This window comes from Hemitrygon akajei, chromosome 1 (assembly GCF_048418815.1).
Source record: "Hemitrygon akajei chromosome 1, sHemAka1.3, whole genome shotgun sequence".
In the NCBI taxonomy this organism is placed as follows: domain Eukaryota; kingdom Metazoa; phylum Chordata; class Chondrichthyes; order Myliobatiformes; family Dasyatidae; genus Hemitrygon; species Hemitrygon akajei.
In genome coordinates, this window is record NC_133124.1 from 50,150,627 (window position 1) to 50,175,108 (window position 24,482).

A 24,482-nucleotide genomic window follows, 5' to 3' on the forward strand; every position below is an offset into this window, starting at 1 on the left:
CATGTATGACCTGATGGTCTTTGTAATGACAAGTACCCAGTTTTCTGACTCAAAGGCTACATGCACTTTTCAGAGAACCCTGTTTTTCTAATCTTTAAGAAATACTTGCTGTTAAGTTACTAGGAATTGAAGTGCAAATACAGTTATCCATTTTGTTTATTCTGGACTTCACACCTTCACAGTTATTCTACAATGCTGGTGCTTCCATTTTTCATAGATTTCAATAAATTATTTCACAGTTATGAATTTCCCTGAGCTGCAGACATTCCCAGAATGTGTGGTGGAGAATATGTTAAAAGCGCTGAAATATAACTCGCAGGAAGCTCGGCTGAGATTCCCGAGATTGCTACAGATTGTAGAATTATATCCAACCAAGACACAGGACCTTATGGCAAGAGAGGTAGGTCCTTTAGCTGATTGACTGCTGGTTTACATAGACATAGTTGGGACTGCTGATTTTACAAACTTTGTGCTATTTTGTATTGACATTATTTTCCCAGACTCATAGAGTAAACCTGTCCTTCAAATATCATTGTGGTTTATTGAATGAATGTGATTAATCAATGACTGGATTTCAGACTCTCCAGCAAAATGGGATGGACCCAAAAAGAGTATTACAGTTAACAACTTCTTTAAGAAAATGACTTCCAAAACTGGTCATTAAAGAAGCAATAGGTTTAGTTTTTTGGCTACATTCAGATCTAATCTTCCTTGAAAATATGTCTCAGAAACACTGCAAACCTACAGCACAATACAGGCCCTTCAGCCCACAATGCTGTGCTGAACATGTACTTACTTTAGAAATTACCTCAGGTTAGACATAGCCCTCTATTTTTCTAGGCTCCATATACCTATCCAGGAGTCTCTTAAAAGACCCTATCATATCCACCTCCACCACCATCGCTGGCAGCCCATTCCCACGCACTCACCACTCTCTGCGTTTAAAAAAAAAAAGTCAAATATTACCCCTGACATCTCCTCTGTGCCTACTTCCAAGCATCTTAAAACTGTGCCCTCTCATGCTAGCCATTTCAGCCCTGGGAAAAAGCCTCTGTCTATCCACATGATCAATGCCTCTCATCATCTTATATACCTCTATCAGGTCACCTTTCATCCTCTGTTGCTCCAAGGAGAAAAGGCCAAGTTCACTTAACTTTTTCTCGTTAGGCATGCTTGCCAATCCAGACAACATCCTTGTAAATCGCCTCTGCACCCTTTCAAAAGTTTCCACATCCTTCCTGTAGTGAGGCGACCAGAACTGAGCACAACAGTACTCCAAGTGGGATCTGACCAGGGTCCTATATAGCTGCAACATTACCTCTCGGCTCTTGAACTCAATCCCTCAGTTGATGAAGGCCAATACACCGTGTGCCTTCTTAAGTCATGTATCTGTTTAACTGCAGTTTACCAGAAGGTGTATTTTATGGTTAGTTTTGCTGCTTTGTAAATGTTACTGGGGACTACTCAGTGTAAAATTCCTTTCTTATTTATTTTGTATTCATTAAAATGAAGATTTAAGTGCAGGAGAATTGAATACTCCTTGTTTGACTCAATCGATGTCTTTTTCAGACTCTGCTTGATCAGTTCTGCCTCATCTGCTTTCTGGTGTGCATCCACAAAAAGCAATCTTGACTGCACATTGCATTTTTACTTCTGTCTCTGCTTCGCTCCCTCACTTGAGTCATCTGTTTTTATTTTTAATTATACAAATTAGATGGGGCTTGTTGAGGAATTTTAAAAGATGTTACTTTTTTTTCAAACCAATATTTATAATTTGATACAAAACCAAAAAAAAAACATTTGAAGGAAAATTAAAATTTATGCATTGTTTAGGTAGAGGTGGGGATGTATGGAATTATAGTAGTTGGAAACATTTCTTTTAACTTCACTCTTGTATGAAAATGATTTAATATTAGACTTGTATATGAAATATTTATGCGTATTATTAAGAACAGATGACATTCTAATAAGTCTTCCTTAACATTCCTCAGGTGTCTTCCATTCCATGTTGGCAGTTCATTGGTTGGATTAGCCAAATGATGGCTCTACTTGACAAAAAGGAAGCTAGAGTGGTGCAGCACATCGTAGAACAAATTGCAGATTCCTACCCACAAGCTGTTGTGTACCCTTTTATGATCAGCAGTGAAAACTTCACATTTGAACCATCTGAAAATGGCAGTAAGAACAGGGAGTTTGTCAAAAGGTAAAAAGAGTTGCAGTTGGCAGTTTTGCTATTACTGAGTTACTTTTTTAAATGAGTAAAGATGAACTCATCTCAACTAATTTGAGAGGCCCAGTAAACGCATGGCCACTAGTTACCAGGAACACATCCACCCGGTCTTGTGGCCAAAATGTAGTATAAGTATTGTAGGTACAAGAGCAGGTCAGAGATCTGGGTGCTCTGTAGCGAGTGACTTATCTCTTGATTCTCCAAACCCTATAATGGATAACCCTCCACTTGCCTGGATGAGTGTACGTCCAAAAATAGTCAGGGAGCTTAACACCAAGACAAAGCATTTCTCATGACCAGCCAAAATGTTTTTCCCTTCATCATTATGGCATCTTGACTATATTGCATGCAATGTACAAAATGCACTGCAGTTACCTCACTCAGTTGCAGTTTCTACACCTATTGCCTCTAACACCACAGTGGAAGAGGTAGAAGTGCATCTGGAGTACCAGACACAAAATGGTGGAGGAACTCAGCAGGTCAGCCAGCGATCCGTGGAGAGGAATAAATGGTTGAGGCTTCGGGCCAAGACACTTCATCAGGACTTCATTGGCATTGGTGCCCTAATAAAGAGTCTTGGTCTGAAACGTTGATTGTTTATTCTGCTGCATGGATGCTGCCTGACCTGGTGAGTTCCTCCAGTGATTTGTGTGTGCTACTCTGGATTTCCAGCATCTGCAGACTCTTGTGTTTATGAGGTGCATTAGGACACCACCACTTGCAGATGTCCTTCCAAATCACACAGCACACTTACTTGGAAATAGAAAAACTGTTCCTCATGATTACTGGTTCTAAATCCTGGGACCTCCTATCCAACTGCATTGTGGGACTGCTGCAGTTCAAGAAGGCAGCAGCTTAAGTACGATTAACCAGCAACTTAACACACAATTAGGGAAGGGTAATAATAAATGCTGGCTATTCCCATGTTGCCAACTTACTAAAATAATGAAAAAAAAAAGAAAATTTGAACTAATAGCTAGCCCCATCACACCTTCCAAAGATCAGTTGTGTCTGGTTAATAAATGCTTTGCCAACTTTGCCCAGATTGCTTATCAGAATCTGGACCACGATTCTGAACCATATGTTTTTCTTCAAGGTTGAAAACTAAACTGGATAAAGGTGGAGTAATTGAAAGGTTCATCCATTCTTTGGAGCAATTGAGTAATCCAGATTTGTTGTTTAAGGTAATATTCAGAATTCACATATATTTTAAAAGTATTTCAAACTTGTACAAATAAGTAAGCAACTAGATAAGTCTTTGCTCTTTAACAGGACTGGGTTAATGACGTCAGGAGTCAACTGGCAATGAAAGTAAAAAAAGAACTTCTGAAGAGCAAGTACGATGAGATGTACTCAAATCTGGCATCTTTGCAGACTCCAGGTATTGGAGCATTTAGAAGAAGATTTGCTCAGGTTGGTGGAAGTTAATCAGTAATTTCTGTCATAATATCACTGCTTGGAGTATTATACTGGGGGTTCAAAAATACCTATTTTAATATGGGGTGTAGCAGCTTGTGTTCTGGAGGCTCCGAGCAAATCTCGGGATTTCATCTCCAACTGATTATTGTCATTGGTCTGTGGTGAAATTATTTAAATTAGCAACAAATGTCACTTACTAAATTTTTACCTATTTTTATTACACCCTTAGTCAGTTTTCATGTTTTGTATGCAGATCAGGTACTAGTTTCTGGCTCTATTGGCACCGGTTCTTCTCACTGCCCAAGCAAGGATTTCTAATAGATAAGCTAGACTGTGAATAACCTCTCTTTAACCCAGTGCTCATCCACTGATCATCTGTGCATGTAGCATTCTTCCTTGCACCAAACATGCTGTAAGTTTATTTGACTTCTATAAATTGCCCATTACTTTAGGTTAATGTCAAGAAGAGTCAGGGTGAAGCTTAGGAGCATACAGTACTGTGCAAAAGTCTTAGGCACATATATATATAACTAGGGTCCCTAAGGCTTTTATAGAGTACCGAAGTTGTCAATGCGGAGCGCCGAGCGAGTTTGTAAATGTGGCAGGAGCAAAGGATGTTGGGAATGGCAAAGGTGGAGTGCTGCGGGAGGGGTATGAGACAGGTGGCAGAGAAGGAGTGCCAGGGGCGAGGGGTAACGCAGGTGCAGATAACACCCAGCGCTGAGATACCAGTCAAGGATGTTTGATTCCAAATAATTGTTTGTTGATCATTTCAGAACGTCTCTCTGGTGCTTCCTGCTCCCTCTCATCTCCCTTCCCCTTTTCCCGACCATGATTCCCCTCTTTCTACCTCCTTCCCACTCTCAGTCCACGACAGAGATCTATATCAGAATCAGATTTATATCACTCACATATGTCATGAAATTAGTTTTTTTTTGCAACAGCAGTATGGTGCAATACATAAAATTATGATGGTACTGTGCAAAGGTCTTAGGCACCCTAGCTCTCTCTCTTTTTATTTATATGTGTGTGCCTAACATTTTTGCACAGTACTATATGTGAGGGAATGGTGGTTTTCAGGGATACAATGAAGAAAAGGGAGAAGGAACAGATTTAATGGTACTGCTCCCAGGAGCAAAGGCTGAATAGGTTCCTTTTGTGTAGTTTTAAGATGAGATGAATGATATTCAAGCTTGGTACTGGTGATTGAATAGTAATTGGGAAAAAATGCCTTGGCATATACTGCTTCTCTGGTCCAGCCCCTCTTCCCATCCTCCCTCCCAGGAAGTAATATGCATCCTGAATTCTGTCTGAATAATTTAGAATGGTCAACTCTTGTTAAAGACTTAAGACCCATAGCTCTGTGAATTGTTTGACTCAGTTTAAACTCAGCATTTGCTTTAGTTTTGAACAATTTCAGGATTTTCACTTCTATAGAATTAATGTGTTCTCGTCTCTGATTTGCATTCTCTGTAATGTAATAACATCATTTGGTATCACTTCAGAGTTATGTGGCTTAACCAGCAATATTTTATAATTATCTTTTCTGAATTTCAGATTTTCAAAAAACATTTTGATCAATATTTTGGACAAGATGGCTCAAAACTGCTTACGATGGACTTAGATACTTTTGGCAGAAATACAACAAAAATCTTGGAAAGTGTGAGCAAGCTGCAGGCACCAGGAAACCTGAAGGAGTATTCACCATGGATGAGTGAATTCAAGCCCGAGTATCTGAGCAATGAGTTAGAGATTCCTGGCAAGTTGTATTCTGTGAATTTAGCACACTGCTCAACTGCTTAACTTGGTAGAAGGTGTTTAATGCAATGTAATTACAAATTCCGACTTCATTCCTAGAACATAAAAGATCAAAGGATAATTTGATAGAGGTATACAAAATTATGGGAGTTATAGATAAGGTAAATGCAAGCAGGTTTTTTCCACGGAGGTTAGGTGGGACTACAACCAGAGGTTACCAGTTAAAGGTGAAAGGTGAAAAGTTAAGGGGGACATGAGAAGGAACTACTTCACTCAGAGAGTTGTGAGAGGGTGGAATGAGCTGCCAGCACAAGTGCATACGAGCTTAATTTCAATGTTTAAGTGAAGTTTGGATAGGTACATGAATGGTGGAGGTATGGAGGGCTATGGTCCTGGTGCAGGTCGATGGGAGTAGGTAGTTCAAATAGTTTTGGCATGGACTAGATGGGCCGAAGGGCCTGTTTCTGTGCTGTGCTTTTCTATGACAATCTGTACTGTGTTGCAATAATGTTTATCAATTTTAAAAAGTTCTAGTTCTTAATCCACAAGTAAAGGAAACACTGGCCACTAGTTCAAGAAGAGAGGTTTTTCATACAAAATCTAACAAAATCTTTTCTGCAAATCTTACTGTACACCATTACTTAGAATAAATATTTTTATAATTTGAAAACAAGGAAATGCAGATAAGAAATAAAACAAATTAATGTTCTGTTCTGAAATTATTAATGCTAGTAACACATCTTAATCTCCTGCTATAAACATTGTGCGCTGTCTCTACAGTCAGCTGAACTATAAATTGATGCATCTGTAATGAGATTTTCCACAGTCACTGATGTATTAGAGGAAGAAAAAAGTGTTAAATGCATTTATCAGCAAATTTTTCTGTATTAGTTTTACTATGATTGGCATAAAGAATGACTTGGCTTCAGTTGAGGAGCAGGTGACAGCAATAAGTTCTGTCCATTATAGAACAGAATGGTCAATGAAAAAATGTGAAGCGAGTTAGGAAATACTGAAAAGCCTTCTCTAAATGTGTCGATGCTGAAATAGATCAACCACCTATAACAAAAATGTTTTCTCTTTAGGGCAATATGATGGTAAATCGAAACCAATGCCAGAATACCATGCACAAATCACAGGATTTGATGAAAGGGTATGAACTATTTTTAAAATAATTGTATGTGAATTAACATTGAAAAAAGCAGTCATCTGTATTTTAGGCAATTTGTACTGCATGTAGTGGAAAGGCTAGTGAAATGTCACCCTCTCTCAGATTGGAATGTTTTCCACAGTAGCGTAGTGGTTAGTCTGATGCTATTATATCTCAGGACATGGGAGTTTGGAGTTCAATTCTGATGCCCGCTGTAAGGAGTTTAGATGACCAAAGATGTATCTGTTAGTAGGTTAATTGGTCATTGTAAATTGTCCTGTGATTAGGCTAGGGAGGCTCTTTCCACTGAGGTTAGGTGGGACTACAGCCAGAGGCCATGGGTTAAGGGTGAAAGGTGAGAAGTTTAAGGGGAACAGGAGGGGGGAAATTTCTTCACTCAGAGGGTCATGAGAGTGTGGAATAAGCTGCCAGCACAAATGGTGCATGCAAGCTCGGTTTCAATGTTTAAGAGGAGTTTGGATATCTACAGGGATAGTAGGGGTATGGAGGGCTATGCTCCCAGTACAGGTAGTTGGGAGCAGGCAGTTTAAATGGTTTTGGCATGGACTAGATAAGCCGAAGGGCTTGTTTCTCTTTGAGTTCATAAATAGGTGAGTTGCTAGGAATACTTATTGCCAAAGTACATATTTGTATTTTTCATCTAATAGGGCTTTAATAATAACAACTTCTGACATAAGTTCCCCAACAGTCTTTGAGAAACTTCTGTTTTATGTTTCACTCAGTTTTACCCAATTCATTTTCATACATTGTTTAATCTTAGAGATACAGTGCAAAACAGGTCCTTCTGGGCCAGCAAGCCCCACAAGGTCCTTCTGAGCCAGCAAGCCCCACAAGGTCCTTCTGAGCCAGCGAGCCCAACAAGGTCCTTCTGGGTCAGCAAGCCCAACAAGGTCCTTCTGGGCCAGCAAGCCCAACAAGGTCCTTCTGGGCCAGCAAACCCCACAAGGTCCTTCTGGGCCAGCAAGCCCAACAAGGTCCTTCTGAGCCAGCAAACCCCACAAGGTCCTTCTGAGCCAGAAGAACCTGTTCTGCACTGTATCTCTAAAATTAAATAAAGTTTGAAAGTGAATCTTTGTAAAACAGAAGTTGCTCAAAGACTTTGTTAGGGAACTTATGTCAGAAGTTGTTATTGTTAAAATCTATTTAAAACCCTACTAGATGAAAACTACAAATACAAATTAGCACTTTGGCAATAAGTATTCCTATTTTGTTTTCTAAAGATGATCAAATATTTCAGTCCAGAAGTACAGGGGATTCTGGTTAATTGAGATGCATTGGGACCAGTACATTTTGGCCCAATTAAGCAACTGCCCTAAAAGTTACATACAAGTAGTTAAAAGAAATAAAAAGACAAACAATTTATGTATTTAAATGAAATACAGAATAAATCAGAACACTGCCAATACCTCTACAGTACTTTAAAACTGTGTTGATTCCTAATAGTTATTGATGGAGGAATTCATCTGCTGTGTTCTTTTGATTGACTGTAAATGAACAAAATCAGTGCAGACACCTAGTGCAGATAATAAACTATCTTTTTATAATGCTTTGGACTATTGTATTCTCCCAATCGTCATCTTCTTCGTAACATTTAAAATAATTGTCGATACCTTCATAAATTCATAACTTGTTGAAGTAGTGAAATCGATTCATTTTAACTCCTGGCCATTTCTGGCATCGCCAAGCCTCAGTGTTTGAAACCGCAATGAGCAACAGTTCTGAATTGTCTTACTGCTTAATTCTCACCAACTATCAGTGAGAAAAATCACTGCATTTTGAATGCAATCACACACAACTGACACTATTGAAAAATTGATTACTCTTAGCACCATGTAGTGTCTGTTGGCCATACCAGTGCATGCAACTGACTCTTGTTAGAAACTGTCGGGCAACAGTGTCCTGCCCCAAAAAAAGCCTGTACTGTAAGCATAAAACATACCATCATATTAGTCGTAAGTTTGACCTAATTATTGGTCCTAATTTGGTCATATTCACTGTAATAATTGTGAATGTGTATCTGAATTTATTCAGATAAAGGTTATGCATTCTATAAGGAAACCAAAGCGCCTGATAATTCGTGGCAATGACGAAAAGGACCATCCTTTCCTTGTGAAGGATGGAGAAGATTTACGACAAGATCAGCGAATCGAGCAACTGTTTGACATAATGAACATTATCCTTTCTCGAGATGCGGCTTGCAGTCAAAGAAACTTACAGCTGAAGACCTACCAGGTCATTCCAATGACATCAAGGTACAGCAATATCTCTGCTTTTCATAGCAAGCTGCACTTTCAGGGGTGATGTTTTGGCACTAACTTTTCTTTTGTTCACTTTTTGGTGTGGAAGATTTAAAGAAGGTCCCATGTCCACCAAAATACAAGCGATATATAAAATAAAGATCTTGTAGCACAGTTAGAGATTGGCAGGTATTATATTGTGGGCAGCACTGAGCTGTGGCTAAAAAGAGATCATAGTTGGAGCTTAACATCCAAGAATGCACCTTGTATTGAAAGGATAGGCAGGTAGGCAGAGGGGTGGGGTAGTTCCTTTAGTTTAAAAACAATTAAAGCAAATCCTAAGAAACTGGAAGGGAAAAAAGACCCTGATGGCAATTATACACAGGCCCCGAACAATAGCCCAGATGTGAAATATAAATTAAAACTGGAAATACAAAAGGCATGTAATAAGAGTAATGTTACAAGAGTCATGGTACAATATGCAGGTAGATTTGGAAAATAAGGTTGGCGCTGGGTCCCAAGAGAGAGAATTTGTAGAATACCTTTGGGATAGCTTTTTAGATAGATTGTAGTTGAGCCCACTAGAGGAAAGACAGTTCTGGATTGGGTGTTGTGTAATGAATCAGCTTTGATTAGGGAACTTAAGATAAAGGAAAACTTAGGTGACTGTGATCATTGTTTGATTTCACCCTGTAGTTGAGAGAGAGAAGATAAGGTCAGATGTGTCAGTATTCCAATGAAGTAAAGGGAATTACAGAGGTATGAGAGAGGATCTGTCCAAAGTTAATTGGAAGGGGATACTAGCAGGGATGTTGACAGAACTGCATTGGCTGGAGTTTCTGGGAGATATTATGAATGCGCAGGATGTACATCCCAAAGATGAATAAAGATTCTGAAGGGAGGGTGAGGCAACCTTGGTTGACAAGGGAAATAAAAGACTGCATAAAGACTAAAGAGACGACAGTTAATTTAGCAAAGGTTAGTGGGAACTTAAAGGATTGTTAAGCTTTTTTTAAAAAAAAACAACAGAAGGCAACTAAAAATACCTTAAGGAGAGAAAAAATAAAATATGAAGTTAAGCTAGCCAATAATGTCAATGAGAATACCAAAGTTTTTTTCAAATATACATAGAGTAAAAGAGAGGTGAGTGCGATATTGGACCTCTAGAAAACAATGCTGGAGAGGTAGTATGGGGGATAAAGAATGGTGGATAAATTGAATTGGTATTTTGCATTAGACTTCACTGTGGAAGACACTAGTAGTATGCCAGAGTCTCAGGGGGCAGAAGCTGCAATTACTGAAGAGAAAATGGGTCGAAAGCAGAAAGGTTGAACGTATATACCTTAAGTCACCTGGAGCAGATGGACTACACCCCAAGGTTCTGAAGGAGGTAGCTGAAGAGATTGTGGAGGCATTAGTAACGATCTTTCAAAAATCACTAGATTCTGGAAGGTTCTGGAGGACTGGAAAATTCTGAGTGTCACTATACTGTTTTAAGAAGGAAATATGACATTGTGGTAACTAGTGAGACTTGGTTGCAGGAGGGAAAGGAATGATAGCTCAGTGTTCTGGGGTTCACTTGTTTTAGATGTGATAGAGTGGGAGGGGTTATAAGTGGAGGTGCAGCATTACTCGTCAGGGAAAATGTCACGGCAGTGTTCAGTCAGGACAGACTGGAGAGCTCATCTAGTGAGGCTTTATGGGTAGGAGTGAGGAAAAAGAGAAGTTTGATCATGTTAATGGGGTTCTATTATAGACCACTCAACAAACCATAGGATTTAGAGCAGGAAAAAAAGAGATCACAGCCTGATGCAAGAACTTAAGGTCATGATAGTAGCTGATTTTAACTTTTGACATATAGACTGGGACTCTGATACTACAAAAGGGGTAAGTGTATGTCAAATATGTTCAGTAAGGTTTTCTTAATTACTACAAAGAAGTCTGAACTAGAGAGAGTGTGATACTCGAACTCCTAAAAGGGCATGAGCCAGGGCAGGTGACAGACGGGGAACACTTTACATCTAGTGATCGTAATGCCATTAGTTGCATGGTATTTGTGGAAAAGGATAGGTCTGGATCTCAGGCTGAGATTCTAAATTGGAGAAGGCCAATTCTGATGGTATCAGAAAGGATCTGGAAAGTGTGAATTGGGGCAGGTTGTTTTCTGGCAATGGTGTACTTAGTAAGTGGGAGGCCTCTAAAGTGAAATTCAGAGAGTACAGATTTTGTATGTTCCTGACAGAATAAAAGGCAAGGATAACAGGTTTAGGGAATGCTTGGTTTTTTCGGTAGATATTGAGGTCCTGGTTAAGAAAAAGGAAGCGCTTAGCAGATGTAGGCAGGCAGGAACAAATGAGGTACATGAGGAGTATAAGAAATGCAAGTCAAAACTTAGGGAAATCAGGAGGCTAAAAGAAGACATGAGGTTGCTCTAGCAGACAAGGTGAAGGAGAATCTACAGATAATATTACTTTTACAAATATGTTAAGAGCAAAAGGATAGCAAGGGACAGAATTGGTCCTCTGAAAGATCAGAGTGATAATCTTTGCATGGTGCTGAAAGAGATGGGGGACATCTTAAATTGATCTTTTTGCTTTTGTACTCAGGAGATGCAGGGATTGATGTTGGGTCTGTTGTTTGATATCTATATCAACAATATAGATCATAATGTGTTGACACCAAGATTTCAGGTGTTATGTTGAAATTGTAAAAGACATTGGTGAGGCTATGGAGTATTGTGTCCAATTTTGGTCACCTACCTACAAAAATGATGTAAATAAGATTCAAAGAGTGCAGATAATATTTACAAAGTTGGGTGAGACGACACTGAGAAGTCATGGGTTAAGGGTTTAAGGGGAACGTGACGTGTTCTTCTTCAGTCAGAGGATAGTGAGAGTGTGGAATGAACTGCCAGTGCAGGTGGAGAATACGGGTTTGATTTCAACATTTAAGAGAAATTCGGATAGGCACATGGATGGGAGGATTATGGTCCAGGTGTAGGTCAATGGGACTGGGCAGATTAATGGTCTGACACGAACTAGTTGGACTATAGGACCTGTTTCTGTGCTGTATTGTCCTATGGTAAAGGGTTCTGTGTCAAAGGGATGGAGGCAGAAGAAAGGTAATTATTGGCTAGTTAGCCTGAGTGCACTTGTTGGGAAGATGTTGGAGTCAGGTTTTGGGGTACTTGCAGGCACATGGTAAAATAGACCAAAGTCAGCATGGTTTCCTTAAATCTTGCCTGATAAATCGATTTAAATTCTTTGATAAAATAACAGGCAAAATAGTCAAAGGAGAGTCAGTGGATGTTGTTTACTTAGATTTTAAGAAGGCTTTTGACAAGGTGCTGTTTTGAGGCTGATTAACAAGATAAGAGCCCATGGTATTACAGGAAAGATACTAGCATGGATAGAAGATTAGCTGACTGGCAGAAAGCAAAAAGTGGGACTACAGCAGGCTGCTGGTAACTAATGGTGCTCTGCAGGAGTCTGTGTTGGAACCACTTCTTTTCATGTTATGTCAATGATTTCGATGATGGAATTGATGGTTTTGTGGCCAGGTTTGCTAACGATACAAAGATATGTGGAGTGGCAGGTCGTGTTGAGGAAATAGTAAGTCTGCATAAGAAATTAGACAGATTGGATTATAGTGTAGGGAAGTGTATTGTCGTGAACTTTGGCTGAAGGAATGAAAGAGCAGACTATTTTCTAAACGGGGAGAAAATTCAAAAATCAGAGGTGAAAAGCAACCTGGGACTCATTGTGCAGGATTGTCTAATGGTTAACTTGTTAGTTGAGTCAGTAAGGAAGGCAAATGAAATGTTAGCAATCATTTTGAGAGGACTAGAATAGCAAGGATGTGATGCTAAAGTTTTATAAGGCATTGGTCAGACCACACCTGGAGTATTGGCAGCAGGTTCGTGCCCCTTAACTAAGAAAGGATGTGTTCGCATTGAAGAGGGTCCAGAGGAATTTCTCAAGAATGATTCCAGGAGTAAATGGGTTAACATATATTGGGGTGTTTTTGTGCTTCTGGGCTTGTACTCAATGGAGTTTAGAAAAATGAGAAACCTATCAATTATTGAAAGGCCTAGATGTGGAGAGGAAGTTTCTTATAGTCAAGGGAGTCAAGGACCAGAGGGCACAGCCTGAGAATAGAGAGGTGCCAATTTTAGAACTGAGATGAGAAGGAATTTCTGTAGCCAGAGGGTGGTGAATCTGTGGAATTAATTGCCACATTTGGCTGTGGAGGCCGAGTTATTAAATGTAGTTAAAGCAGAGGTTGATAGGTTCTTGATTAGTCAGGGTGTCAAAGGTTACAGGTAGAAGGCGGGAGGATAGAGCTGAGAGAGATAATAAATCAACCATGGTGAAATAGTGGAGCAGCAACGAAGGGCCGAATGGCCTAATTCTGCTCCTGCATCTATGGTCAAATGCTCTCTTTCATTGCATCCAGACTGGTAATGATGCTTATAGTTTGCTGTAATTTCTTAGAAGAGTTATAATGAAGGGAAAATGTAATGTAGAAAGTACAACATTGTTATGGGAGCAGATTGGTGTATTTTCCATTATGGCGAGAAAAGCTTCAAATATCAATTGACAATAGACAATAGGTGCAGAAGTAGACCATTCAGCCCTTCGAGCCTGCACCGCCATTCTGAGATCATGGATGATCATCTACTATCAATACCCGGTTCCTGCCTTGTCCCCATATCCCTTGATTCCCCTATCCATAAGATACCTATCTAGCTCCCTCTTGAAAGCATCCAGAGAATTGGCCTCCACTGCCTTCCAAGGCAGTGCATTCCAGACCCCCACTACTCTCTGGGAGAAGAAGTTTTTCCTTAACTCTGTCCTAAATGACCTACCCCTTATTCTCAAACCATGCCCCCTGGTACTGGACTCTCCCAGCATCTAGAACATATTTCCTGCCTCTATCTTGTCCAATCCCTTAATAATCTTATATGTTGCAATCAGATCCCCTCTCAATCTCCTTAATTCTAGCGTGTACAAGCCCAGTCTCTCTAACCTCTCTGCATAAGACAGTCTGGACATCCCAGGAATTAACCTCGTGAATCTACGCTGCACTTCCTCTACAGCCAGGATGTCCTTCCTTAACCCTGGAGACCAAAACTGTACACAATACTCCATGTGTGGTCTCACCAGGGCCCTGTACAAATGCAAAAGGATTTCCTTGCTCTTGTACTCAATTCCCTTTGTAATAAAGGCCAACATTCTATTAGCCTTCTTCACTGCCTGCTGCACTTGCTCATTCACCTTCAGTGACTGATGAACAAGGACTCCTAGATCTCAGTAACATAATGAGTCGATGCTTTATAGTTTGTACTTGATTCATAAATCAAGATATACTTGTGAGCTGATTTATTTAAGTTCAAAACATGAATTTCTAACTAAGTAGTGCTTCCCTCAAACAACACACAGTTCTATCCTGTTGAAATAGTTTAGGCCTGCATTCTATAATGAGATAGCTAATTAACCTGTCGCATTACACAGCTGAAATATAACACTGATTGTTCTGTGTCATAAAGATTTTTTAATAGCACCCCATTAATTGTGATGTGTTTCTCTTAAGACTTGGTTTGATAGAATGGCTGGACAATACGTGTGTGTTCAAGGATTTCCTTCTAACCAACATGACCGAGGATGAGCAAAAAAGGTAAATTTGAAATAATCAACTGCAATGCCAATCCAGGCTAGAAAGGAGTGGTTCTGTCAGACAGGTCCACAGGATGTAACGTAGTGAATACTACATAGATCATCCAGGCATTGAATTTTAATCCAGTGCTTGGGTTCACACGTTTTTAATTAAATTCATAACCTAGCCTGTTGAGCCACTATTTTCTGCAGCAGATATCTAATTTCTGCTTGCCAGTTTGTAATTTTAAACTCCGTGCGTGTTAAAGATGTGAACTGACAACGTCACAGCGAGGAGAGCAGAGCACTTGGGATTTGAATGACTGACTAAATTTCTCCATAGTCAACTGGATCAGAGACTTGAAATTAACTGTGCAAGAACTACAGGAATATATATAGCTCCCTTCACAATGTCTAAGAATGCTTTACATTTGAAGTTGGAGTTTTTTTTAACTATGATCGCTATTGCAGCACATTTCTGTACTGAAAACTAAAGTTAAGGAAGGGCCCCCCTTTTCTTTCTTCCATGGCCTTCTGTCCTGTTGGACTCCCCCTTCTCCAGCCCTGTATCTCTTTCACCAATCAACTTCCCAGCTCTTAACTTTATCCCCCCCCCCTTCCCAGTTTTACCTACCACCTTGTGTTACTCTCTCCCCTCCCCCACCTTTTAAATCTTATCTTTTTTTCTCTAGTCCCTCTTGTTTTCCTCTCCCTTTTTGTTCCTTCATAGCCTTTTGTTTTCTCTAATTGGACTCCCCCTTCTCCAGCCCTGTATCTCTTTCACCAATCAACCTCCCAGCTCTTCATCGCTCCCTTTCCCAGTTCCACTTGTCCCCTCCCCCACCTTTTAAATCTATTCCTCATCCTTTTTCTCCCAGTCCTGCCGAAGGATCTCGGCCTGAAATGCCGACTGCACTTTTTTTTTCCCCATAGATGCTGCCTGACCCTGCTGGGTTCCTCCAGCATTTTGTGTGCGTCGTTTGGATTTCCAACATCTGCAGATTTTCTCTTGTTTAGGGCTAAATTCATGTGGCCGGTTACAGGAGAAACAAAAAGTTGAGAAGATCTGAAGGAAAATGTGTAACAAAATGTAAAGTTGAGGGTAGGATTAGATGCATTAGTTATTGCTTATCACCTCTATCAGTACTTGGACTGATGTGTTAAGACAACTTTGCATTTTAGGTCACATCTCTTGTGCAAATACAGGAACTTCATGGTGTTGAATGCACAGCAATGATAAGATAGTAGCACAATGTGAATTTCATAAAACTAGAAGTGGAAAAATCCATCTTTGACAGGAGCTTTTGGAGTTTTAACAACACACTTGCCCTCATTGGAATTTTGTTGTATCATCTGAACAGAAGTAATTGTTATGTTTGAGCTTTTTCCTTCAGCCCCTCACCCCTACTGTGACACAGGCCATCATTAGCAGCTTGCCAGAGCCCTCTGACCTGGGTCATTCTTTCATGCTGTCCCCAGGTATAGCCCTTCAGCAAAGGTCCTTCCTCTCCCAGTAATGAGCTCTTTGGGCTCCTGTTGGCATTTCTGTAGCACTGGGTTTTTAATGGGCTGAGGTGTCTAGCCCATGCCCAACCCTCCTCCTTTGGCAGCCAGGCTTGGGACTGTCATTTATGCTTTTAAGTAATGAATATTATTTAAATACTTTTGATTTTCACAAAAATAATTTTAACACCCACCTTGCAAGTACAAATGTCAAAAATTTGTGCTAAAATCTGTGAAGGGTCTGGACTCCGTACAATCGGATATAAAAGCAAAGACCTGCCATTTCACACAGCTGATCAATTTTGTCGTCCCAACTCTGACTTCATGCTGGATACCAGTGCAGATTCCAGCAAGTACATTGAGAAATATGCCACTTGATGTTGTGTCATTAGGCCTAGCAACTCCAACCATTTCAACAGTGGGGTATGAATGGAAATGAATTAGTAATTAACGGTTAATTCACATTTTTGATTGAGCTAAGATAATTTAAATATATTTTTAGTGCTTTTAGGTATTGATTTACTTATACATTTTGAACTTTTTAGATGCTTTGACAATACAGGTTTCTGAAGGTAGAGCATTCCTATGAAACTGTTTGTAAGCCGAAATGGCGTAAAGTGAAGAAGCAATTACCATTAATTTATATGGGAAAAAATTTTGAGTGCTCCCAGACCCAAAAAATAACCTACCAAATCATACCAAATAACACATAAAACATTATAACACTAACATATAGTAAAAGCAGGAATGATATGATAATTACACAGCCTATATAAAGTAGAAATAATGTATGTACAGTGTAGTTTCACTTACCAGAATCGGGAAGGCGGCGAGTACACTGGAAGATTGAGAGGTGGTGGTGAAGCTTGTTAGGCTGATTCATCGGAGGCTGGGGTGGTGGGAGGTACAGGAGACTGGGGTGTGGGAGAGAGAGGAAGAGTGTCATCTATTAACATCTCATTGTCGTCTGAATCCATCAGGGCAAGCAGGTCACTAACGTCTACACCTTCTTCTGTCTGCCTGCCTCGATGTTGAAGGTCGAGGTTCGTCATCTGCTGCGGCTGATGTGGAAGGCTTGAAAAAAGGCAGTATGCTTAACTGCTTAGCCTCACGCATTTTTCTATCATACAGTTCTTTGTAAGCACTCAAACCATCCTGCAAATATGCCCTAAACCTACGTACCCTGTCAAAATTAAAGTCATACTTCTCTACAATCATTGCAGCATTGTCAATCGTAGCGAAAATCTCACGCGAGTGCTTCACACTCAGTTCCTGGACGACTTCACTTTCGGGCTATTCGCTATTGTGTTCGGTTTTGATTCGTATCCTTTCCTCTTGCAATTGCATCATCTCTTCATCTGTCAGTTCCTGGTCATGGGATGTCAAAACTTCTTTAACATCGTCTTCGTCAACTTCCACAAATCCAACCTCCTTAGCCAAAGTCACTATTGCTGTATTTATTGTTGTTGGTTTGAAGCCTTTAAAATCGTTCAACGCACGCACGTCTTTATTTTGTTCACCACGATCGAAACGCTTAATTACGTCCAGTTTTATGCCAAGCATAACACCCTTACGAGTTCTCTTAGGCTTTTCTGATACCTTAGAACACATCTTGCTAACGAATGCACAAAATAAATTGAGATAAAGCACAGATGCTCACAGACACAGTTCAAAGCTATGGCAGCTTGATGCTGAGTGTAGTTCCCAGGGAAGGAGCTTGGCGGCGCTACTCTCGCTGCTCGGGGTGCACGCTGCCTCTATACAGTATCGGCTCGCTGCAAGACAAACGCTGCACACTATTTCCGCTTTTCGCCTTTTCTTGTAAAAGCGAAAATCCTCTTCAGATTTCTTTCGGTTAGCGAAAACGGTTCTAATGTAGGTCTTTCATAAAAGCGAAGTGGCGTAAAGCGAACTTTCGAAAAGCAGGGGATACCTGTACTTAATTTTAACATCTTAATAATAAGGGAATGATTATGAATGCTGGAGACACTCAAATGCTTAAGTTGTTTGACAGCTTGGGTGTGTGGTTTCACTTGCTTTAATAGAGCTCCTGTGGGAGCAAAGCGTGGTACCACCTTGTCAAGGTGGATTCTACTCCAGAAAAGACGGGGTTTAGCAAATAGTTTGTTCCAAAAAGAAATTGGCATATGTATCGTTGTGTAAATAATAAAAAAACTATTAATTTTCAAATTTTTATTTGATACTTAGATTCATAGAATTATTACTATTTCAAGTCTTTGTATGGTACATAATTAATCTTATTTGCATTTTTAAACTATGTGAAGGAAAGCAACACCCAGCGATCTGTTTAGAAACTGGCTATCAAAGATGTCGGGGAAACAGGGAAATGAGACAGCGAAGTATTCATACATGTACATGTGAGTAACTTTGACTAGAGATCCAACTTTGGTCTTGATGTCCACCTTTGTTATTGTTCAGTCTGCATGCTTGACTTGATTGGTTCTACTCAAATTTAACTGAAAGAATAATTCTGAGGTTGGTTATTGAAGTGGAGCAAAAAATTAGTTGCAAATTAACGTAAATTCACTTAAAAAGCATCCTTCAAATGATATATTTTTACTTCTGCTGAAATTTAGGTTAGTATTAATATTAAACAGGTAACAGGGATACCATGACCATCAAAATCACAGAATGTTGCACCAAGATCTTGAAAATACTGTTTACTTACTGCCAATATAATATATTCTTCAAGTTGGAGCTTGTCCTTCATTTACCTGAGATACCAAATGAGTCTGGTTCAACTTTACACAATATATTCAAGCCAAGGAACTGAAATAATCAGCATCATCTTTAAAACATTGTTAATTGTTTTAATAGTCTTGAACTGTCACATTGTCAGAGAAGAGTATTGAACTCAATCTGAAGCACAGTTAAATTTCTGTAAATTAAAAGTTGTTAAATCAGTATTGCTATTATCAGAGGTGTGTTTGAAACCTGCATACTATGCATTTAGAATCACAAGAGTGTAATAAAAAATAAGGATACGTGATTTTAAGATTGGATCTAAGTGTCCACATCTTATAAAGATTTCATCTTCCAGAAAATATAGGGAAAAAGATCATTTAGATTTTTTGACATAAAAACTCATTCATTCTGATTAGAAATCCAACCTTGTACACTAATCTGAAAATATGTTGTGATTTTTTTTTCTGCAATGCGTCATTTTAAGTACAATTACAAAAAGTTGCTTTAGAGCTACTGTGCTAAGTTTTAAATTTTCCAAGATTGAGCAGCTACAATAATTATATTATTGAAGATTTTAAAATTGCTAATGATATTTTGTGGGGAGAGGGCAATATTATTCAGGCCTTTTCCCCAGTCTGACAATGCTAAGGCTATGAGATTCATTAAAAAGGACCCAGCAATCGTTCACACTCTGTATCCTTCTCTATATAAAGTCCTGTGACTGTAGAGTTTCCGTAATGTTTCTTCTGGAATGATAACATTTATATGAATTTCAACAATTGCAGGCCCTTTCTCTGTACTCGTGGAATAAATTCTACTACCTCGGGGACTGAATATCTATTTTACATTAGAATAATTAACTTGCTTGACAAACCCAGAAGCTTTTCAGATTCCTAATAATTTACTCACTTTTCCCTTGCAGAAATGCTAGTCGAACTGAAACAGTTAAAGCTTTCCGAGAGCGTGAGCACGCTGTACCACAAGATCTGTTGAGGTGAGTTGAAAGGATTATATGTGAATGGTAAGCATCTTCGTGTTGTAATCATTCTGAAAGATTACAACATACACGATGCTGCTCTGTCTAAAACAGAAAGTGGCTAAGATTGTTAAATGGGAAGGACCATATATTTTCATCTTTGTTCCTTCTCTTGTGCCACTACTTTGTCAGTTTTTTCCTAACTGAACCATGAAACAACAAAGGGAAGGGTTGTGATAGTCTGGTGGAGGATATTAGAAAAGGAGTGGCTATATGTGAACACCTATTTGTGACTTGTAATTCAGAATTTTTTTCCAGCACCACATCTGTCCCTGGGTTCTGGACTCCTACCATTGACAATCACAACTATCCCTTTCCACCTTGGAGAAACAGGATGTTTTTCTTCATGTCCCCCTTCTTCTTCTTCTAAGTCATTGGGTGCCCACTCTGTCTGTTCTGTCATCCTTAAATACCATCAGAACACTAATGACCACAGTTAAGTCCCCATTAAGAAAATCGGTCTGTTTGTAAGCAATGGAGGTTTTTAGCGGTGCTGGCCCTTCAAAAATTTGACCTTCTACGTACTGGTTAGTTGACAAATTTGGTATTCAGCCTGTATGGAAATATGGGTTACTCCAGCACTTCAGTCCACATGCCTGTTTTCCAGTTTTAACTTGTACCACTCAGAGGCTGTTAGAATTGCAGCCAATAGTAAAAGACTCATTTGATGGTGTATTCTGCATATGTACGTACAGGTTGTGGGATCCGAAATGAACCGAATACTGCACATTGATCAGGAGCTGCTGTCAGTCTGAGAGGGTAGATCATCAGAACAGAATTTGTGTGTCTTTAAGACTGACCAGATGTAGCCGCAAGCCATGAGGGCTGGGCTGCAAGTGAGGATGAAACAGCTTGGGTTCAAAATGTCCCATCCCAGCACAATACTAGCTAACATTAAAGAACAAAGCTGAGAACATGACTGACCTATCAAAGAGAACTGAAAGACCTCTGTGCCATATCATTACACTTGCTTCAGATATCTGTGCCAAATAACCTGAGAAATTCTCGATTCACTGGATTGACCGTACAATGTGCTCTGGCTGAGATAGAGGCAGCGGGATCTGCTTCTTAGTCAACACCTTATGGTCTTTGACATGAAGGTCTGGCGAGTTCTGCTCACCCTGCTTGGAACATCTGTTGGCAAACTGTTACCATACTACCTGCCTTGGGAGATTATAGCTATCCGCATGGCAATCTATAATAAGGCCACAATCATAAAATGCTTGGAAATGCTGCTCATGGCCTGCCATACAACCTTGACCCACAGACCACTGAAGTAGGTCTATGGTGGACACCATCTCCCTTCTAGAGCATTTGGACAGTAAAGACACCTACATTAGACTATTCTTTATTGACCACTGTTCTGCCACCATACTTTCAGATCTGGGACTCAGCACTTCTCTGCAACTGGATCCTTGACTTCCTGACCAATCAGTAAGGATAGACAGCAACTCCTCCACCGTGATTACTCAATGCTGGTGATTCACAAAGTTGTGCCTGTGTACACATGACTGCATGGCCAGGTTCTGCTCTTAGCTCTGTCTATAGATGTGCAGGTAATACCTTCTGAGTGGGCCGTATCTCAAATAGTGATGCAGTGGAGTACAAAAAGGAGATAAACATGACTGTGATGACAACATTTCCCTCAACATCAGTAGAACAAACGAGCTTGCCGTTAACTTCAGAAAGAGGAGTGGTGAACATGTTCAGTGATGTTGAGGTTGAGAGGGCTGGGAGTTTCAAGTTCCTAGGAATGAAGATCACCAATGGCCTGTCTTGATCCAACCAGGAAAGCTCACCAACACCTTTACTTCCTCAGGAAGCTAAAGAACAATGGCACAGCTCCATCATTCCTTACCAATTTTTATCGACGCACCATAGAAAGTATCCTATCTGGATGCATCATGGCTTGGAATGACGACTGACCTGCCTGTGACTGCAAGAAAGAGAGTTGTGGACAGTTCAGCTCAGCACATCATGGAAAGCAGAATAAACAAAGACTGCACCCAGCTTGGACATTCTCGCTTCTCCCCTTTCCCATGGAGCAGAAAGTGTAAAAGCCTGAAAGCACATACCACCATGATGAAGGACAGCTTCTACCCCACTGTTTATAAGACTTGAATGGTTCCTTAGTACAGGCAGTCCCCGGGTTACGTACGAGTTCCGTTCCTGAGTCCATCTTTAAGTCGGATTTGTACGGAAGTCGGAACAAGTACATCCGGTATTAGTTAGCATCAGTTAGTCAAACGTTTGTCTTAGTATATAGTATATATTTTACCTTTCTATGCATATAAAACACTTAAGAAACGCATGTATTCCAATAATTAAAACACTGCGTTGCTTAGTAATAATTGTAGCTTTCATCAGGTCAGGGCATTGCCTATGCTCCATTATTCTCACTTTATCCGTTATCCTTTAAAATTGTTCCAATCGTTGTCGGATTATAGCCTAATGCTTTTCCAATGACCGATGGCGTTTCACCTCTTTCCAAACACTATTATTTCCACTTTATTTTCAATCGCGATCGCTTCACATCAATGGAACAGAAACACTGCGGGCAGCGGGTCCTGAGCTCCGCCAGTTCCCGAGGTCCACTGGGTCCTAAGACAGGCTAAATGGGACAAGTGGGGGCTGTACTGGGTTTGGGTATTTGATCCTCCACAATATTCCGCGTGGGAATTTAAAATGGAGGTGGCAGTTTTTTACGAGGTCGAGTTGCGAGCTCAACATCAACCCGGCATGGATGGTACAGGAGTCACTGGATCGACATCAACCCAGCACGGGAGTGGTCTGTCACTGGATCGAACTCGCTGATCTCACTGTGCCACCAGCTGACCGGAACGGGGGGAGGGGGGTGGGGTCAGGGTGAGTCTTACTAAGAAAAATTTAAGCCAAATACAAAGTTAAACAGTGTCAATGGCAACGACTTAAAATGGAGGATGGTGCCGTGATCTGACTTAAAATGGCGGACGGCGTTCTCCTTCCTCGGTTCGTAAGTACGAGTTGTCTGTAAGTCAGACATTTGTAACTCGGGGACTACCTGTACAATAAATCTTCACCTCACAATTGACTTCATTATCACCTTGCACCTTGTCAAACCAGCACCACACTTTCTCTGTAATGGCTGCACTTCACTCTGCATTATGTGTCTGTTTTATTCTGTACTACCTCAGTTCACTGTGTAATGAACTGATCTGCAGGAGTAGTATACAAGATGTGCTTTTCACTGCATCTCTGTACATGTAACAATAATATACCAATTACAGTTCCACACATATGCAGAAACCCTGACCGATATGGTAACAGCTATATTAGTTCACTTTGATTTACTCTATATCATGGTTGCCTCTCACGCAAAGTCCTAGTTGAAGACATGAGCTGTGAAATCTTTCAGATGCTTAGGTGCAGGAATGAGAAAGTGTGCTGCAGAGGTATGATCTCTTTCAGGTGCCACATTAGATCCATATCTGCATATTCCATGGATGCAAATAATCCCTTCTAAAAAGAATTGGTATTCTAAGTCAAGCAAGTCTTTCAAAACAAATTAATTCCCCAGTCATTTGATTCTTTTACTTATAGGAACTGTCTCTGAGCAAACTTGCTACCGTAATTGCCTAATGTAGCAGTACTTCCTTTTAAAGAAAGTATTCATTTGATTATGAAGCACATTGAACATCCTGTGGCACGATATGAAAGTAATTTCATCCTTAAATGAGCACTGCAGTCAATCATTTATGGGTGCTGCCTGGCCTGCTGAGTTCCTGCAGCATTTTGTGTGTGTCGCTCGGATTTCCAGCAGCTGCGGATTTTCTCTTGCTTGTGATTTATAGATGCTGATTGGGATTAGGTTTGAAGCTGTTTGTGTCTGGCCCTGTCATTTGGAATGTTAAAGATTAGCATGTACCAGGGACACAGGTTTTACAATATCCTTTTCCCCAGTCTATCTTGTGTTCTGTCTACTGTCATGGATGTTACAGTGTTAAATCTGCAGTGAAAATGATTGTGTTTGCCAGGACAAGGCCACCACATGAGTGGCCAGAGACTCCTACTGGTACTTAATCAGTGTTTTGGTATATCAAAAGCACTGTGTCTACCTGTTTAAAGTCTTGTACTAGGTAATGCAGCGTTAAAAGAATGCTAGATTTCTTTCAGCGTTGAATAAAATACATGAGTTAATTCAAAACTATTTGTATATCGTTGTGATGTTGCTTCCCAATTCTTCTGAGCAGGAGAGCATTCGCACGAATGAGCACTACTCCTGAAGCTTTCCTCGCCCTCCGCTCCCACTTTGCCAGTTCTCATGCATTAATGTGTGTCAGCCATTGGATTCTGGGGATTGGTGATCGGCATCTCTCCAATTTCATGATTAACCTGGAAACCGGGGGCATGGTGGGAATAGATTTTGGTCATGCATTTGGTTCTGCTACACAGGTACGGATAATATTTTCTTCTTTTGTAAAATGTATAGTGAATAGGGGGAAAGTACAAAAGATGTTAATACATGCATTTTTTTAAACATTTGTTGAATAATCATCAGTGGTAACCTTGAAATCTTATTTTCTCTTCCCCCTCAGTTAGGGACAATTGCTATCTCTTGTGCTTGATTTTAATTAGTTTACTTCATATCTATCAAATACGGCATCTTAATGGCCTGCACACTTCAGCTACTTAACGGACAAACCATAGAGCAATGAGCCTTTCTAAAAGTGTTAGCTTTTACCAAGAAAACTGGTGCTCTTTAGGAAGCAGTGTCTTGGAAAGACAGCAT

At 40.1% G+C, this 24,482-nt stretch overlaps 1 protein-coding gene across 1 annotated transcript in view; it reads left to right on the forward strand.

The window, feature by feature from the left end:
- The window catches only part of prkdc (protein kinase, DNA-activated, catalytic subunit), a 236,238-nt gene that overhangs the window by 202,117 nt on the left and 9,639 nt on the right, over positions 1-24,482 (forward strand). Inside the window, exons 73-83 of the mRNA XM_073042713.1 lie at positions 240-400; positions 1,992-2,203; positions 3,327-3,414; positions 3,503-3,643; positions 5,207-5,408; positions 6,493-6,560; positions 8,610-8,830; positions 14,408-14,491; positions 18,258-18,350; positions 19,601-19,672; positions 23,944-24,145. Of these exons, the coding sequence (XP_072898814.1) occupies positions 240-400; positions 1,992-2,203; positions 3,327-3,414; positions 3,503-3,643; positions 5,207-5,408; positions 6,493-6,560; positions 8,610-8,830; positions 14,408-14,491; positions 18,258-18,350; positions 19,601-19,672; positions 23,944-24,145 (1,544 nt within the window). The remainder of the gene's footprint in view (positions 1-239; positions 401-1,991; positions 2,204-3,326; positions 3,415-3,502; positions 3,644-5,206; positions 5,409-6,492; positions 6,561-8,609; positions 8,831-14,407; positions 14,492-18,257; positions 18,351-19,600; positions 19,673-23,943; positions 24,146-24,482) is intronic.